General features: G+C 36.8%; 1 protein-coding gene across 1 annotated transcript in view; it reads left to right on the forward strand.

The window, feature by feature from the left end:
• LOC135233111 (T-box transcription factor TBX5-like) overlaps positions 1-17,127 on the forward strand; it is a 35,253-nt gene extending 18,126 nt beyond the window's left edge. The window contains exons 7-9 of the mRNA XM_064296311.1: positions 4,742-4,833; positions 9,450-9,676; positions 12,294-17,127. Coding sequence (XP_064152381.1) covers positions 4,742-4,833; positions 9,450-9,676; positions 12,294-12,877 — 903 coding nt within the window. The 3' untranslated portion in view covers positions 12,878-17,127. The remainder of the gene's footprint in view (positions 1-4,741; positions 4,834-9,449; positions 9,677-12,293) is intronic.
• Positions 17,128-18,253: the final 1,126 nt, after the last annotated feature.

The following is an 18,253-nucleotide window of genomic DNA, read 5'->3' on the forward strand; positions in this document are numbered from 1 at the left end:
AGACTCCTGGCCAAGCTGATATTATTTATCTCGTGTTTTCGCTAGGTAAGAATCCAATTCATTGCACACACAAAACAATAGGTTACACTTAGTCCTTAGTTTGATAACCTGCCGATTATAATCAAAGTAGCTTGTTTGCCACAACAAAAATCCTTGTAAATCGATTGACGTCATATATTTGTATTTATTTTCATATCATATGACAAACTCCCGAAAATGTTTAGGGATTCTTACGGTGGGCTAATGAGTGAGAAAAATGAGAACCATTAATGATTTACGAGCCAATCAAAACGCCCTGTGTCCTGCAGAACAGGAAATCCAAACGAATGTTATCCTAAGGCAGCGGCTAATTATATCCAATCCCTTAGCAGAATGGTAGTAAGAACACAACTTTATGGTCAGAAGTCGTTCTCATTAACCGTTAAAACTGAGCTCTGGCAAATTGAACAGCATCACCTCTTCCACATTCTACCACATGTTCTCAGTTTAGTACCGGCATGGATTTTTGTATTCAGATAAAACTGAATACACGCAATACGCTTCGGTATTGAGCTGTAGAAACACGTTTAATTATAGATGAAAGCATTCTCGTACACCTGTTGGCTCCCTGAGATTTCAGACGCCGAAACTCTCTGCCTGGCAGTAATATATTCAAATTTACGGAAGAATATCACAAGCGTCATTTAGCCGTCCTGCCAATAGGTAGCTAACATAAAAAGTTACTCCATAATGAAATGTCGATTGTAAGCTTAAGTAGTCTAGCAATCATTCGAGCTGATTAGCATACATATATTATTTTTTCAGTTAGGCCTGCATTCCATAATTAAGTTCAGCCAATATGTGTGCTCTTTAAATGTATCGATAGCTACTTTTTGAACAGATCCCTGTTTCAGAAAGGCATTACTAGAATCAGAATGCAATAAATAAAGTATGTTTGTGGGCCATTGTGAGGAAAAATGGGGAGAGTTGTAAATGTAATAGTTTTTCGATTTTGCTCATTTATTCAGAAAAATATTTAGCTTAGCACTATTGAAAATTTCATTCAAACAGCTTTGACAGGTCAGTAGTCATTAGTCATTTACTTCATATTCATAACGTAATCCAGTCCGATACAATTTAAAAAGTAGTAGCAGTCCGATGTTGCGTCGGTATAATAGTAACAGAGGGACGGAATAATTGTAACAGTAAATTAAAACGCCTTATAATGTGGGTGCATATGTTCTTTTCTGCACATACTAATGTTAATCAAAGAAACACATTTCCAGTAGTAACGGGGGACATCATCAGATTATGAAGCACTGGGAAAAAACTGTGCGTAAACACGATTGCACAAGTCATGAGAAAGACTGAGCAAACAGTAATGAACAAGCAACTTTGTAACCTACCGTGAAGTGCGTGGTGGTGATGTCCAAATCGCTGAATAGAACGTATTTTGTTTGTTTCTGAACACCCAGGTAGGCTTTTTACAAACCAAGTAGTCTACCATACCGACCAATCTGGTATGTGCTTATTATAAATGCCTGTGAACAGGTGGCTGTTTCTTTTCCATTAATCACTTGGAGCATCCAGATGAGGCTATGTCAGCCCAGGAAGCAAATTGGCTGAACACATTAACATTTAAAACGTGAAACACGACGCGTAAATATTAAATATTAAGCACTATATAAAATGCCTACGGTCTCCCCTAAAGCACACAGATGGTTTTACACCATCAAGTGTAACTATTCTCCAAATATGAAGCCCTCTCCATGACCTCCCTCGGTACAACCCTCTCGTTTTCTCTTTAGATGGCATTCTGTAAACAAATAACTGCAATTAAAAAAAACAACAACAGCACGTTTTAATAGCAACTCAGAGGTGGCAAAACTGTAACAGCTGATACATTTATACAGACGAGGACATATTGTTTTGGTCACCTAACATTCAATTCCGAGGAGAATGCACTCCGGGAAACATACTAACTTTTTAAGGACAAATGACTTTTAAAAATGAAGTATAATTTGATTCATTGTAAATAAGAATAAAGCCTTATACCCAAAAAGTACTTCTGGAACAGATTTTACTTAGCTCCCTCAAAACTATTTTTTGGAAAAATTTCTAGCAAAGGTTATCACATTGCACTTTTCCTTTGGGAGGAGATAAGGACTGGTCAATTTCGAAGGCTGAAAAACTTTTATAAACGTGTTATCCTCTTTGATTTACCGCCCGTATAGTTTTAGAATACATAAAATCGTTTTCGAAAAAATGAACAAAAAGTTCCAGAAAATCTGTAGGATTTGAATCTTAATTCATTTCAGTATTTAAAGGAACTGTCATTGAAAATAGACAAAAGACAAGCTGAAATATTTGCATAGTGTCGACGGTGTACCATAGGTTATATATTTGATATAATTTCTCACAATTCTCCAGTTTCTACATCATGTCCGATGTGAATCCCATGTCGTACATCAACGTCATGACATTGGTATATACAAAAAACAACCACTTAATAAATATCATTAAAAAACTCTAATTTAGTTTCAAAACAATTCAAATAACAAATCACCACGATCATTATGGTTCCAAAAAATGTATTCTATATTTGTGATAGGCTGTATTGTGAAGTGTCTTCTTATTGCTGAAAAAATAGTTTTAAGTGGTCTAAACACATGAACATATACTAACAATAAGTATCAGATTGTTTCACCCAGAGTTTAGTTAAATGTGTATTGAAGTTTTTTCTACCATGTTCAGTGGGTTATTATTAGTTTTTACTTCAGAAAATATATGGGAAGTGTATGTCGTGTGATGCATTGACTGGCGCAGCGTACAGCATACCATTCTTCCAAAATATGAATGAGTAAATATTTGTTTATTGAGAGTAACATAGGTACGTAGTTTGCAAACGTATCATGCTATTAAGAAGCCTTTGTCACAAAGGATGTTTTTTTACAATGTTAGTCTAACCCCGGCGAGTGAAAGCCAAAAACCGTACGGATCGAGTCTTGTGGGAATCTTGTCTATTAAATACCCATATCTGCCAAACACTAAGTGCTTAATTCTGATACCTGCATTCGACACATCGTCTTCTCTTTACTTTTAGATTGATGCAAGGATTCCAAGAACCGTAATAAAGATAAATTTGGCAATACATCTGGAAAAAATATGGCGAACGTTAAACTAAACAATTTACACTTTATTTCAACAGCGTAGTGCTATGTGATTTATACAACTAATTTGATTTGATTTTTTATCATAAAAAGTAATACAACTTCAACAAAGTTTATTGAAGTAGTATGTCTGACTTACTTATGCTACAGCAGGGCCTTGGACATTCATTTGAGGCAATCCTTTCAGCCATATCTGGGAACAAGATACCTTAAACTCAGCGGTTTACTACTTAATAGTATGCAGTCATTGTGACATATGCTAGTGATTCACCATTGTACAAGCTGTCATTTTAATTGAAATACGATGGAAATTGATACTTGCTGATTGAACAAAATTGTTTATGGGATATTACAATAGCCACAATGGAGGGATTTTTCAATAAAACGAACAGAACAGAAGTAGAACATAAGTAAAATGGTAGTCTGACTGCATACATTAAGCTGCCTACCTATCCACAAATCTACAAAAATGTGCTAAATGTTCGCAATACAATCTGTATGGACAAGCGGATCTACTGATCAAATAAGTAATGCAAGTAATATTACCTAAATCATTATTGCAGTGCTTAGGTACAAAGTTGCATTATATTGACTTGCTTCTGAAAAAATTGTACACAAAAAATATTAAATATTTTCTTTTTAACATATTTTTTTGGAATAGATGACTGCAGTATCAGGCAATAGATGAATGATATAAAAATGCATATATATATATGAGTTATATTTGACTGTGGTCGCAAGCTATATTATAAAATAAAGTTAAACTATTATGCATTTACTGTGGATTTTAAGACATAGGCTGGTGTTCAATCAGCAATTGTCTTTATATTTTAAGTTTAACTGATTTCTGAACTTGCCAAAGTGCCTGTGAAAAAATGAATCAGATTTGCATTTAATTCTAAATCAAAGTAAAGGACAAATGTTGATTGAATCCAGGCCATACAATTCAAATCACTTGAGTCAGTTTTCCTCAGATGGAATCAATGGCAGAAATCAGGCACATTGCATGCAGATACATATTTCCCATTTTATTCCCAAGGCATACCACAGCTATGACAAGCTCTCTAACGATCCCCTGAAACAAAGGATGGCTCTCTATGAGGATCCAATGCTCTGCCAGGAGAGATGAAGCTGATCCAGAACAATAACCCGAAAGGGATGGAAGGCCCTCTGTCATGGAGTGGCTTACCGGTGTTCCGTATTGGCATTTATCAATGTCACATCTGAATTCTTTCTCACACAAAGGAGAAGTCTGCTCATTCACTGAACTGGACTAGAGTGGGAAAACAGATCAGTCCCTTTGCTGCCCTTCACTCAATGTCCTGCATCCACACGCAGCGTTTACTGAGAAGAGCTTGAAATCGTTCCAGTGACTCCAACTGCAATTGCAAATATGCATCTGCCTCTACTCTGAAGAGTTAAATGACAATTCACATTGTTAGTTTAGACCAGTTTTCTGTTGTTCTTTGCAAAAATAGCATTGTTTTTTGTTTTTTTTTACATTAGAACTGTTCAAGTGCTGCTAGAAATGAAAGCTCTGTTTGAAATTGGCTGGAAGACTGGTCTTTTGCAAGTTGCTGTTTGCTTTACAGATTACGCAGTTGAAGATTGAGAATAATCCCTTCGCCAAGGGTTTTCGGGGGAGTGACGACATGGAGCTGCATCGGATGTCCAGGATGCAAAGGTAGGTACCAGAGACTAAGACTAGTGCTTAACATTTCCATCACTGATCATCCTCCTTTAGTTTGCTACCACTGTTGTGATGATGGCCATCCAACATCCTTCCTGCACCCTTCTCTTTCTTCAAAACTTTGGTTAGCAATCACACATTGCAACAGAATATTGTGTTACGTGGCGTTTAATATAATTGTAAAATCAACCAGTAGTTGGCATCATAAACTTTGTAAGTCTAACATACGAGTCTAACATGAAAATATGAAGAATTCCTATATGGTGATTTGGGATAAGATTTATTAATCACTTTCCTGTATATATATATATATATATATATATTCCTATATATAGCCAGTTAGCTTGGAAGGAGACCATAAATTACACAATTTCTGCCCTGAAGCTGTGACTTATTATCATTCAATTTTTATCATTCTTTTTGTTATTTGTTATTTACCTTTGCCCTTATTTCCCAAGACTTAAAGCAACCGAGACTACATAGAGAATGGTTTTTAATTAAAACATTATAAGGTTTCTATTTCATAAAGATGACTCAATGATATGATCAATATGAACAACACATGGCCAACCCTGTCGGGGTCTGAAAAAAATAACCATTAGCTGGTGTATTTTCCATATGTGCCCTTTTTTCCTTTTGTAGAACATAGCATATAAAGTGTCTCATTCAGAATCAAAAATATTACAAAAACACATGGCATATCCCCTTGGGATATTGGTATTCTTTTCTCTATTTTAGCTGATGAAATTGCTTAAGCACTAAAAACTAGTAATTATGATTCAATGCAGATGGTGTGGCCCTTAGCCCTTCTCTCCCAGAAGTGACGTAAGTGCATCTGTTGAGCAGGGGCCAACAATTTATTCAGGCCTTCCTGTGCTAAAGCTTTCATTGTTGATCTGGCACGGAATCTAAACCAGTGTGCATTCCTCCTCTTTGATGCTTGTGCTTTTGTAGGCTGGTAGTAAGAGTTGCCAGGGAGCATGAGCAGCTCTTCCGTAGTCCTTTTCCCTTTTTCCCTCCAGATGATAACTTAACCAGTCCATACCAAGCCAAAGAAAATGGTATTCAACAAAAAATAAACAAATCCAACAAAACTCCATAGCATACACCTTCAAGAATGGGAACCGCCATCAAAGTAAACTAACATCACATGAGAATCCAAAACAATGATTATTTTTTGCAATCATTTCCAAATGACTGTCACTTCTTCTCATTGTCCAGTACACAAGAACAGCTTGTCTGTTAAAGAGTAAAGTTCATGAGCGAGACCACAGCCAGTGAGTCACAGCAGCACAAGGGTTTAGCAGAGGAGATGCTATGTAATGTGACAAGAATCTTAAGAGTATTTTTAGACCTGTGCTTTATTTTACTACACAGTGTGTCACAGAAACTCTAGAGGCAGGGCAGTATGAGGGTAAGGCTTCAAAATAAGCTAACATCTCAGAGAGGTCAAACTGAGTTTAGTGTTCTTGTGTGCAGAGGGGGTGGAAGAGAGGTAAAGAGGTGACAGAAAGTGCATGTGAATCAGAGGCAGACATGTCGCAGGATTATGAATTATGAACATTATTAAATAGACACAATTACTGTTAGCATGATATCCCTTATTTAATTCCTTTTGAATACAGTATGTAGCATTTATTATGGCATGAAAATGTACTTGTATGGTAGATCACAAAATATTGTTAACACGATTAACACAAAACATACGATACAAAATATTAATACTACCAATTCTGAATATAGCTACATTGTAAGCTTTACAAATAACTGCATCAGAAAAAATCTGACTGTCATTCTTTACATCCCCAGTCAATATTTTGAACATGGTTTTTGATGTTGATGATAGTGATAATTTGTTTCCTGTACTTATGTGGGGCTCAGAAGAAACATTTGACCACCTTTCCAGGTTGGGTTTTAAGATTTTACTTTTTAGGTTGTGAACTACAAGTTTTAATCAAAAATAGAAATTTTGTATCGCAGTTTTTAAACAACTTTTTGTACAGCATGTTGTAGTAAAAGGCTTTGTAGTAAAAGTCTCCTTTGCACAGTAGAAAATCAAGTGACCAACATTTTGGCAGTTTATCAGGGAGTCTGGGAATTGTCAGAAATATTGAGGACTTTCAGTAAAACTTTCAAATTGTTTGGGTAATACATTACATTGTAGACAATGGTAACATGATGAGGAATTACATTTCTGGGATTTCATAATGAGATTATAATGTGTGAAGACATCATGGTTTGTAAAAAAAAAATATTTTTAAAAAACTCAATATTCTGCAGTTTCGGTAAAAAAGTGTGAGTATTTGTATTTGCTTATGTTCAATTTATTGACATCATGAATACTTTTGAGGCCTGTGGAAGAAAAAGCTGATACATATTGTTTTATTTGAACTGTAAACTCATATGCTAACAGTAAATTTGCAAAGCCAAAATTAGTTAGTTGTCTTTGGATATTGTACATAAAATGAAAAACTAAAATATGCTACTTGCATAATTGACACCACACATTAATATTTGCTGCAAAATTTGGTTTTGCCAGATATTTTGAGGTAAGCAGTTTTACACACTTTTGAGAGTGATTTTTGCTGATTTGTCTGGGTAGATTTGCTCCAGGTTATTCAGGTTGGTTGGATGACACATGGATCATAATTTTCAAATAGAGACACAGGTTCTCAATGGGATTGAGATTAGGAATTTGACTGAGCTCCTGTTGGACATCTTGTTGTTCCTGAGCCACTACAATCTTGCTCTGGCCTTGTGCTTGGGCTCATTGTGACTGCTGTAAATTGCTCTTATGTTAAGTTCCTCTCCCAAGCTTCAGTTTTTTTCTTTGCTCCATGCAAAGCATCCCCACAGCATGATGCTGCCACCACTATTCTTTACTGTAGAGATGGTGTTTCTTGAGGCATGGGCAGTGTTAGGTTTGCGCCATACATAGTACTTTGAATTTTGGCCAAGAAGCTTTATCTTGGTCTCATCTGACCACAGAACTTTTTCCCACATTTTAGCTGGGTCACTCTCATGCTTTCCGGCCAAATCCAGATGTGCTTTGAAATGGTTCTTTTTGAGTAATGGCTTCTTTCTTGCCACCCTCCCAAACAGGCTAGTTTTATGTAGAGCTATTGATATTGTTGACCGTTTCACTTTCACTCGACTTTTAGCCACTGAACTCTATAACTCATTCAAAGTGACTGTTGGCTTCTCCGTGGCTTCCCTTACAAGTCTCCTTGCTAGGATGGCTGGGAGATTTGAGGGGCAGCCTTTTTTAGACAGTGCCTCTGTGGTGTAATGCAGCTTACACTTCCCGATTATTGATCCAACAGTACTCACTGAGATATCCAAATACTTGGACATTATACTTGGATATTATTTGTAATTTGAATTTGTATTACTTTATCTCTGTCTTCTATAAAATGCTCTTTTGTGTTTATTTTCATACTTTTCCTTCAGATTCATAGCCTGACCAGGTTCTTTAAACAGAATGGGTTTTTTTTTCCAAAACTTGTGATGGTTACATTAAAATATCACAGGTAGACTTTCCAGAGTTACTATTTATGCACCAGCTACATAGTATACTGTCTTGGTTAACAAATACCAGCATCTTGTACAAAAAAGAAATATAAGGGTAGTGAATAAATAAACTGTAAAATTTTGCGGATTTAGTCACAGTAGTGGGTTCTGGTGGTGGGAGGCACATTTTCCTATGCGATGGACCTATTGTCCATTTCCATGGAAATTAATTTTTTGACTGTAGGTCAGAACAACAAGACAAAACTTTTAGCTGGTATGGTTTTGGTGCCCTCATACATTTAGAAGACCCATGTTAATGCATTACACTTATACAGAGAGAGGTTTCATTCAAGATAACAATCTGCCTGTCCACAAGGAACAAGTTGGCACCACTTAGTTTTAGCATAATCTCAACTTTGCACTTGGCATTTATCAGAAAACTGTAGTTCTGTACAGTTTGGCTGTGCATGCAGTTCCCTCTGGTCTAGATACAAGGTGACCATAGTATCATTTCTGCATATTGCAGGGTGACATATGTGTTTGATAATTGTACAGGGTCTACCCATAGCTCTTAACCAGCTCTCATATTAATATTTGTCACGTTTGTCATTCAATTCAGGGTGGTTCCCCTGGAAGGATGGCTGTCAAAGTACAGTGGATATACATTAAAACTGTGGCTTATCATGCCTAAAGGTTAACGCACATCATGCAGGAAACATGCTTTTAGCATTTTATGGTTAGGTCATTGATTAAGCATGTCTTTGAAATGTTAATAAAATGTTTAGACTGGATTGCTGGTGCATTGCAGCCCTCTGAAGATCAGTGCATTCTCTGTGGCATGTTGTGTTCTACACAGCGTAATCCTACTCTATGGATACCATGTTGAACATGTACATGTTGGGCATGTACATAAGTTAATGGTGTAACCAACTTCCAGTGTTCGCAGCTATACTTGTGCTGATAGCATAAAGACATTAGGTTCAGGCTATAGAACTCTAAAATCCACTCTCTACCAGTCATCTTATAAAGATATGACTTATGTAGCTTAAAACCTGTGGATTGTCCTCTGCTTTGTGACCGACCCCCCCTTCCCCAAACAGTAAAGAATACCCGGTGGTACCACGCAGCACTGTTCGCCAAAGGGTTGGAGCCAGCCAGAGCCCATTCAGTGGGGAAGTGCGAGGCCTAGCAACACCCAGCAGTTTGAGCTCACAATACCCATGTGAGAATGGGGTCACCAGTACCACCCAGGATCTACTGTCCCAACCAGGCTCCTACCCCATCCCCCATGAGCACAGCCAGGTCTACCATTGCACCAAGAGAAAAGGTTGGTTGCCATCTTTCAGCTCTGTGTTACTCTTTGTTTTTATTCAGTCAATCAATGCCGAAGACAGAGGAGGTTATAAGACCACCAAGACCACACCCACTAGATTTAAAACAATCCTTATTTCATTAAATCAGTAGAGTTCATGCATACATTCATTTGGAATTGGTGGGGCATGGAGACTTGGAGAAAAAACATTATTATACCCCATTGCATTGCTAATATTTATGCAAAACCACTACATGATGCACTATTAGGCCATGCAATAATAAGGTCTGAAGAATACAAAAATACAAAAAAAGTGATAACCAAGTGAATATATTTGTGCAGAACATGCCACTGCCAATTGTGGCCAGGAATCTGACATAGCAATGCATAATTGGTTATAGCGTTATCCAGGGACGGAGGGTTTTAGTCAGAGTAACTCCCGACTCACCAGCGACTCCTCTGGTGAACCGGATGCCTGCAGTGTATTCCTTACTGTTACGCAGCCCAGTAGCTGCAATATCTCAGCTGGTGGGCTGCAGAGTGAAAAAAATTGTAAGCTGACTGCATGCATTTTGAAAGACACACTTGCAACATGCACCCTCCTGAACTGATGGAAGATGTTGTGATGACGGGACATATAAACAGTTGCATTTTTTCATTCCATATTCATAAATGAAGCAAAACAAATATGTATACACAGGTAAAATCTGATCAAAAATAATTACACTGATAATTGAATTAACAGTATTTGTTAATATTAGTAACATTATTGCCATAGTGTATGAAAACTCTGAGTCTATTTACCTTCAGGATGCTCTGAATTGCATGCCAATATAATTTCTAACCGCATCATTCAGCCATTCATTTGGAAGTTGAAAGCATTGTATTGACATCTTGGTTGATAAAATTCAACAGATGAAGGCGCATAGTTTCAAAGTCTTCACAAGAATATGGCCCAAATTGAAAGTAGTCCACTTAAACCACATGATGGAGCAACTTGGTGTAGTTGTTGGATAGTAATTTTAGCATGCTCCCTGTGGGTACATAGACTCTCATTGTTTTCAGACATCAGTGTTAACAGTGATAGCCAGCGGTGGGTTTGCTCGGGAACAAAGTTTCTAAAACCTCTTCTTCTCTTCTACTATGTTTCTTAAATTTACATCACTCTCGCCATATGTTTTCTTTGCAACTTTACGGACTATTTATCATCTCCTCAGGAATGCAGATGATTAGCAGTGATTAGAGCTATAAAATGTAGCTCCATCCATGCAAGCTAATTTGTTTTTTTTTAGAGGTTTATGGTGCATACACACATTTAAAATGGTTTCAACAAGTGAATGAAAACCAGCTATTGGTTTCCTGTTGGAATGTAGACTGGTTCATTTCTGTTCATTTGCTTTTTGACTAAGGCATCACTTGACAGCTGAGGTGATATCACCATTTTCAACAGCTGCCCTTTTTTATAATGGAGTGCATAAAGGTTTTTTTTTATATTGCATAAATGTTTTTTATTTGATGATTCAGCCACTCTGCACAGTAAAATGGTCACTATTAATGAAACTATATGAGTATGTGTGTGTCCAAAGGGTATGAAGTGTACTATATTACAATAAAATAAAGTGCAGTCCATATGGGGTTTTTCATCACAGTTGAAACTAACTATCGTTTGGTCTTCCACACAGTGGTCTTCTGGGGTCTGCCAGGTCACTTGCAATTGTTGAGCTCACCAATGATTTTGACATGTCACATATTGATTTGTTCCAGTTTTCAGCCCTGTGATTCTCTGCTTTACTTGCATTGACACATATTTGCTCCTCGTGTTGAGACAACAGCAACAGGCTCCAAGAATCAGCGGAGCAGCCAATTCCAACTACATTTGTCCCCTAAAATTGGGGGACTAATAAGGCATACCCTCAAAGAACAGCTGTCTGCCCTTTAACCACATATTCATTATTTCATTTAAATCCAATATGTTGGAGTACAGAGCCAGAACAACAAGAATTGTGTGTTCAACCCATGTTGTAAGTTTGTGTTAACATTTGTCTGTGCTGTGAGTGTGTTTTGTTTTTCTGGTTTATTATCAAACTGATGTTTCTGTTTCCGGTTACTCTGTTTGAAAAAGCCACCGTTTGCCACTTACCAGTGGAGATGAGCTTTTCATCACTCGTGGTGGTTTGTATAAAGTGATTGCTTCATTTGACGTTGCATATTTGACCCTATTGTGTATTTGACCCCGTCTAGTCCTTCTTATTTGTTTGCTGATTAGATCTTGTGTTTGACCAGGCTTGTTCCCTTCAACTCTAATTCTTAAATTAGTCCTTCTTGGATATAAAGACGAGGAAATTCGGGGAACTGCTTAGAAAGGCCCTTTCCACATGTTTGGCAGGGCCTGTTTCATGTTTTAAAAGTGGAAAGAACAGTATGAGGATCAAGTATCGGTAACAACTGTAACAAAAATGCATTGTAACAAAAGGTAGTATTTCCTCTGTTATTTATTGTGATAAATTTAAAATCTATATTTAAGTATAAAGGCCATTATTCAGCAATAGTTTCTTCTACTATTTTGAACAATATACCAGCAATATATTTCAATGGCATAGTCCTGACTGAGGTTCCTGATGTGTTTTCACAGTGGAGGATGAGTGCCATGCTGGAGACCACCCATTCAAGAAGTCCTACATCGAGAGCTCCCCCAGCGAGGATGAGACATATTACCGGCCATCCAGTTTCTCCCAGCACTCCGGCCTTGGCGCCACCTACAGGACTGAGTCGGCGCAACGGCAGGCTTGCATGTACGCCAGTGCCTCGCAGGCGAGTGAGCCGGTGCCCAGCCTGGAGGACATCAGCTGTAACACGTGGGCGGGGGTTCCACCCTATACGAGCTGCCCGGTGACAGCCATGCAGTCCATGGATAGGCTGTCTTACCAGCATTTCTCTGCCCACTTCACTTCCGGGCCCCTGGTGCCCAGACTGAGCAGTGTGGCAAGCCACTCCTCCCCACCACTCGGCGACGCCCATGGCATGTACCAGAGCTCAATGCCACACCAGTCCCTCGCCAGGCAGTGCGGCCCCAGTGGAGGCCTTCAGTCACCCACCGCGGGTTTGCAGGGCAATGAGTACCTTTACCCCCACAGCATGTCCCGCACCCTGTCTCCACACCAGTACCATGCTGTACACACTGTGGGCATCATGCCTGAGTGGAGTGAAGGCAGCTAATTGGACAGCTTTTATATTTTGAGGGGGCAACAAATAAGACTATAGTGGAGTGGAAAACTGAGATTTTTTTATAAAAAAAATTATTTTCCACAGAAGTCTAATCACACTATTCATCGGATTGATTGCCTAGATACGTCATAAGAAGCTTGCTTTATGCGCCTTAAGATCATTGCAGTATTACTCCCATCCCATTGCAGATCTAAACAGAGAGACATCTCTTGTGCGAACATCACTTCTAAAGGACGGAAAGGATGGAAGAAATTACATGGCAAAAAGTCAGACTTTCCTTCAACAGCCTCCTTAATTCCCTTCTTACTCCTCATGACATTTAAGTGTATAATACAAACTGTTGGCCACAAAGGAAACCTCACCTATTTTCATCACTTTAAGAGCTCTCGGAGAAAGGGGAGCAGATTGTTGAGATTGATTACATTGTTTCTTAAAACCTAGCTCATTATGGTATTCTCTAGATACTGACAGGGAAGACTGATTTTTTTCCCCCCTTAAAATAGTCCATGTGCTTCTTGTACATTGCATCCCATTTGAATGCAGGTTTTGTCATTACTGTGTAAATGTTGACACTGAGCATGACATTAACTTGCAGCTAACCTTTCCAACAGGATCTTGCCCACAGTGGATTAAGCAATATTCAGTTCTATTGTTAATAAATCTTGGTGCACATACAAAGCTTTAGCAAGACTGAGTAGAAGCCACAGATATTTTGCACACCCCTTCCCATATAATTTCTATTCAAGAGAAAAAAGCAAATGGGTGATATTCATTTCCTTGGTAAAAGGGTGTCTTTAGTATAAGTTATTTACATTCTTGGAATTGTACATTTGGTTTGTTTCTCTTTACACTATCACCAATGTAGCACAGGGATATTTGCAGTGACAACTCATTCAGCGCCACTTTGACTATATGTAAGAATACCCAGTGAGGTCTTGATCTATGGGGAGTATGTAAACAACAATTTTGTTTTCATTTATTCTGCTTGTTTAACAAGTATGTCAGTTGAATTAATAATTTATGATGAATCCAAATTTCCTTTTTTTCTGTAGTGTTCTCTTTCTCAAGAGAGCTAGCTATTGACAAATCAATATCAGTTAAATCACAAATAGGTCGCACTTAAGAGGTAAATCCCTGACTAACTGTAGATCTAGCAAACGAATGCTGCTTCCTCGTGAGGTGCAGAACCAATGGAAGGTTATCAATATACCTGGAATTCATGCACAGACAACAAACCTTTGTTAGCATGTATCCCTAAATTCAAATAAATTAAGATATAAGAAAATGCAATTTGCCATGTGAATAAAAATAATTTATTACAAAATCACCAATAAATTATTGTGCCAGGTGTAAACATTGGTACTTGTGTGATGACAGTTGTCAGAAACACCTCTGAAGTATTTACTTATCACATGGCTAGTCAGATTCAACAGAGTTTTGCTGTATACTATCACTGACTACACACCTGTCAGTGCAGTAGTGTGTTGGATATCTTATATACCATCTTGTGGCATGGAAATGAAGATTCAACAAAAGCTGCTTTACTTTAGATTATAAAAAGAACTAGCGGAATGTGCCTTTCACTGACTCTAGATTTCGTGAAAGTCATTTTTTGTCTTTTTTTAGCCTTCTCTTATTGTCACTCAGATGACTGTATCTCTGCTGAATGGCATATAATGACATGAGGTTGGAAATTAATCATTTATTTTAAATAGGCCTAGAGTGGTTAGGACATTGACATGGTATTCTCTAAGAAACACTATAAAATGCAGAATTGCATTCAACAAAAGCACTAAAAACATCATATGACTGTCACTTACATCCTTTTGCTAACCCTTGTAATGTATTGCAGTAAATTATTGCTGCTGTTACAGACATGAGACCACAATACAATCAACATTTGCCTTAGTGTTAATGAAAATGGTTTGTATAATTACTGTTTGGTGGCAAATGATCTCACCAAACGGCCTATGTGAGATCAGCGAACTAACATTATCTGTTTTTAAATGGCAATCAAATTGGACAAATGTTAAATGAATCCAGGCTTTATTATTTGGATAGGTGCTCAAAATATATCTATTTTCAGAGGGTTAGAATAATTTTTTTTTTATTTGTAAGAACAGTGGAGGGAATAAAATTCCATAGAAAAAACAGCCAACTGCATCACAAGAAAAAAATTTAATCAACATGAGGATGCCCCTGTGCGGTTCTTGTATACTACAGAATGTTGTAGTTGTTTTTTTCTTTTATTTTAAATGGATTTCTATGGGTGCCTGAAGAATAAGTTCCCTTAAAGGTCCAGGAAACTGAAATCTGTGAATTATTTGCTGATGGGTCGTTTTAATACTTTTTTTTCATTTGCAAGAAATATTTTTAAACAACTCATGCAAATAAAAAAAACATATAAAAGCCTGTGCTAAAATTGACCTGCTTTCCCCCTTGGATAAACGCCAGGTTTTCATTGGGTGGGGTTAACTGGGAGTTAGTTACATAACAAAAGCAATACGCCTTTTTGCTTTTCCCAAAAATAAAGAGACCTACAAGAAATGTATTTTGTTTCTGACGCCTACAGACAATATTACAATAACCCATACAGTTAGTATTTGCAGTTCCCAGTTTCACCCAGAGCTTTTCACAGAACAAGGGTAAGTAGGCCTAACATTAGCTAGCAACAATTAAATAGCTTTCAAGCTTAGACATGTGGAATCAAGCACTTTCTTTATTCAGGTGTAATGTCCAGAGTTTGAGACTGCCATAGAGTCTAATGTTGGTGTACTGTAGCTCCATGTTACAACATTATTACACATTGAAAGTTCTTCAGGTTTAACTATACAATGGTAAATCTAGTTTATATTGCTTTCTTTCATTTTGTTGAGTACCTCTAACCTGGCTAGCGATTAGGAATGGTTTACATTGGACACATAATGTGTATTACGGATATGAATGTTAACGAGCACAGGATACACACCCACCCTGTTCTTGTCCAATGAACAGGTCACAATAATCTAATAGTGTTTATTAAAATGTAATGGTTATAACTGTGTTTAAACTTCGATAAAATATTACGAAGACAATCAATTGTCCCTTCTCGGAAATATCGCCACATTTGAATCCAGTTTCCTGGACCTTTGATTAAGAACCCAAGATGTGAACGGGGGAGCTTAATGAGGTTATTTCCACATGTGGTGCTGAAGATAGTAAAAATGCGAAAGCGGAGTCTCCACAACTGCAGCTCACTGTTAAAACTCTGTTAAAAACTTGCACATACATGATACACTGCAGAATGAGAAGCATCCTGGACTCACAAAAAGTCTCATTCACAGAAATACAATTTAAAAAAATAACAATAACAAGTCCAAGTATGAGGTAGTATGAGCATTTTTTAACAGTTGTTTATGCCCTGACTCAAGTATAATCTACGGGTAAGTCATTCACAATTAAAAATAAAGGAACACTGAAAATGTGTGCTATTAATAGTTATTCCCACTTTTATTTTCAATAAAAATGAACATGGTTTGGTGTTAGACTGAATAAAGGGAACGTGGAATAGAAAGGTATGCTTCAAATATTTTGACAAAATTTCACCTCAAACAAATTTGAGTCAATAAACAGATACTGGTACTAGTTGTTTACAAATGAACCATGCTATTAAACCATTATACATGATAATCCATAAACATGGGACTGAATAAAGCAAAAAGGTGAAGAATTTGATCCTGATATTAAATTATATATATTCACATTATTTCCAGTATTCAAAGCCTTGAAAAAAAGTGCAGTTTAAAATTTGACACTTATGATTTCATACTGATAAAGGCTAAGACTGTGTAAAGCATAAATTCATCTGAGAAATGATTGGAGAGAGAAGCATACTTAAAATAAGTATGGACTTAGACATGTGTGTTACATATGGTCAAATTGGTAATTTGGAAAAATGTTTGCTTGTAGTAACTTGTATTGTTCTTGTTCATAGTATTTATTATTGTAGTATTATAAATACATATGTTTTTAGCCTATCAAATTATATATTGTTAGTTCAATTGTTATTTTTGGTTTTTGTTGATAGTTTATTTTGATTTTTGTCTCATTTAACATTAAAAGAAAAACATGAAGAAATCATCATATGAAATTTGGTTATTAAGTTGCAATTGTATAGAAAACCTGGATTACAATGTAGTGTGTCATTGATGTAAATAAACACAAATGTATATACAGAACTGCAATAAATTTAAAAGAACCTTTGGAGTATTCAAACTGTTAATTTCAATTTCTGTGTCAACACCAAAATTCTGTGTCAATAGAAGCTTGTGCCAAAAAGTATTTGAGAACATAATATCAGTAATTTAAGGAATGCAATTTTATGTTCAAATATGCTGCATATATTTGAGTGGACTGAGAGTTCTTAGCTATTGCTCAATGCATGATGCTGAAAAACTGTATATATATTTTGTAAATAATCATTTAATTACCCTCTAATACAATTATATTTTTAAAGCAATTATTTTTATATTTGGTGATGCATAATGTTCAATGTATACAATAATAGCTTTTGTAATGCCAGGGTGTGACTGTTGAGAACACACTTGAAAAACCCCTTACAGAAATTGGGTATACCACAATATATTGTAAATACGTGGATTTTTTGTAAATGGTATGATTTATATACTAAACAACAAATCCTTTAAATTGATATATTGCAGTACCTTAAAATGCCAGTGATACATTTGCTTGTATATTTTGATTTGTAGCAATATTTGTTTTCCAAATATTTGCAGTGCTGCAGTTTCGAATTTGGACAGCAATACCATGTGTTAGCATTAGCTTTATTTTGTGGGGATATGCATCTCACAATTCACATCCTCAAATCCGCAAAACCTTTCCTTAAAACTAATCCCAACATTATTTTCTTTTCTAGATTATGACGGAACATTACTTTTCCATGATTTGCTCTGTTATACACAAATATTATCAGCTCAGTACCCTCACACCTTTTCTGTCAATTACAGCATTTTCTGTCTAATCATAATCTCGGTCTGTGAAACAGGGTTGCAATTTCAGACATTATTTCCTATTAAAACAAAATATCTATCTCCTTGGGAAGTATGTTGTACATGGTCTCAAAATTACCATTGCAAAAACAGAGCTGAAACCTTTGATCTCCAACAGTAAACTTGTAAGAGTGATTCATGCAGCTTAAACCCCTGGGAATAAGGGTCATTTTCACTGACCAAGAGCCAAATAGGAGGTATGTTACTCCATCACTTGTTCAGTAGACAGTGGGATCAGAACTAGATTAGCTAGCTTTAATGTCTTAACCCAGGCTAGACATGCATGTCCTTCTTAGCCTTTGTTCTGAAACACGAAACT

The sequence above is a fragment of the Anguilla rostrata genome, chromosome 10 (genome assembly GCF_018555375.3).
Source record: "Anguilla rostrata isolate EN2019 chromosome 10, ASM1855537v3, whole genome shotgun sequence".
NCBI classification, from domain to species: Eukaryota; Metazoa; Chordata; class Actinopteri; order Anguilliformes; family Anguillidae; genus Anguilla; species Anguilla rostrata.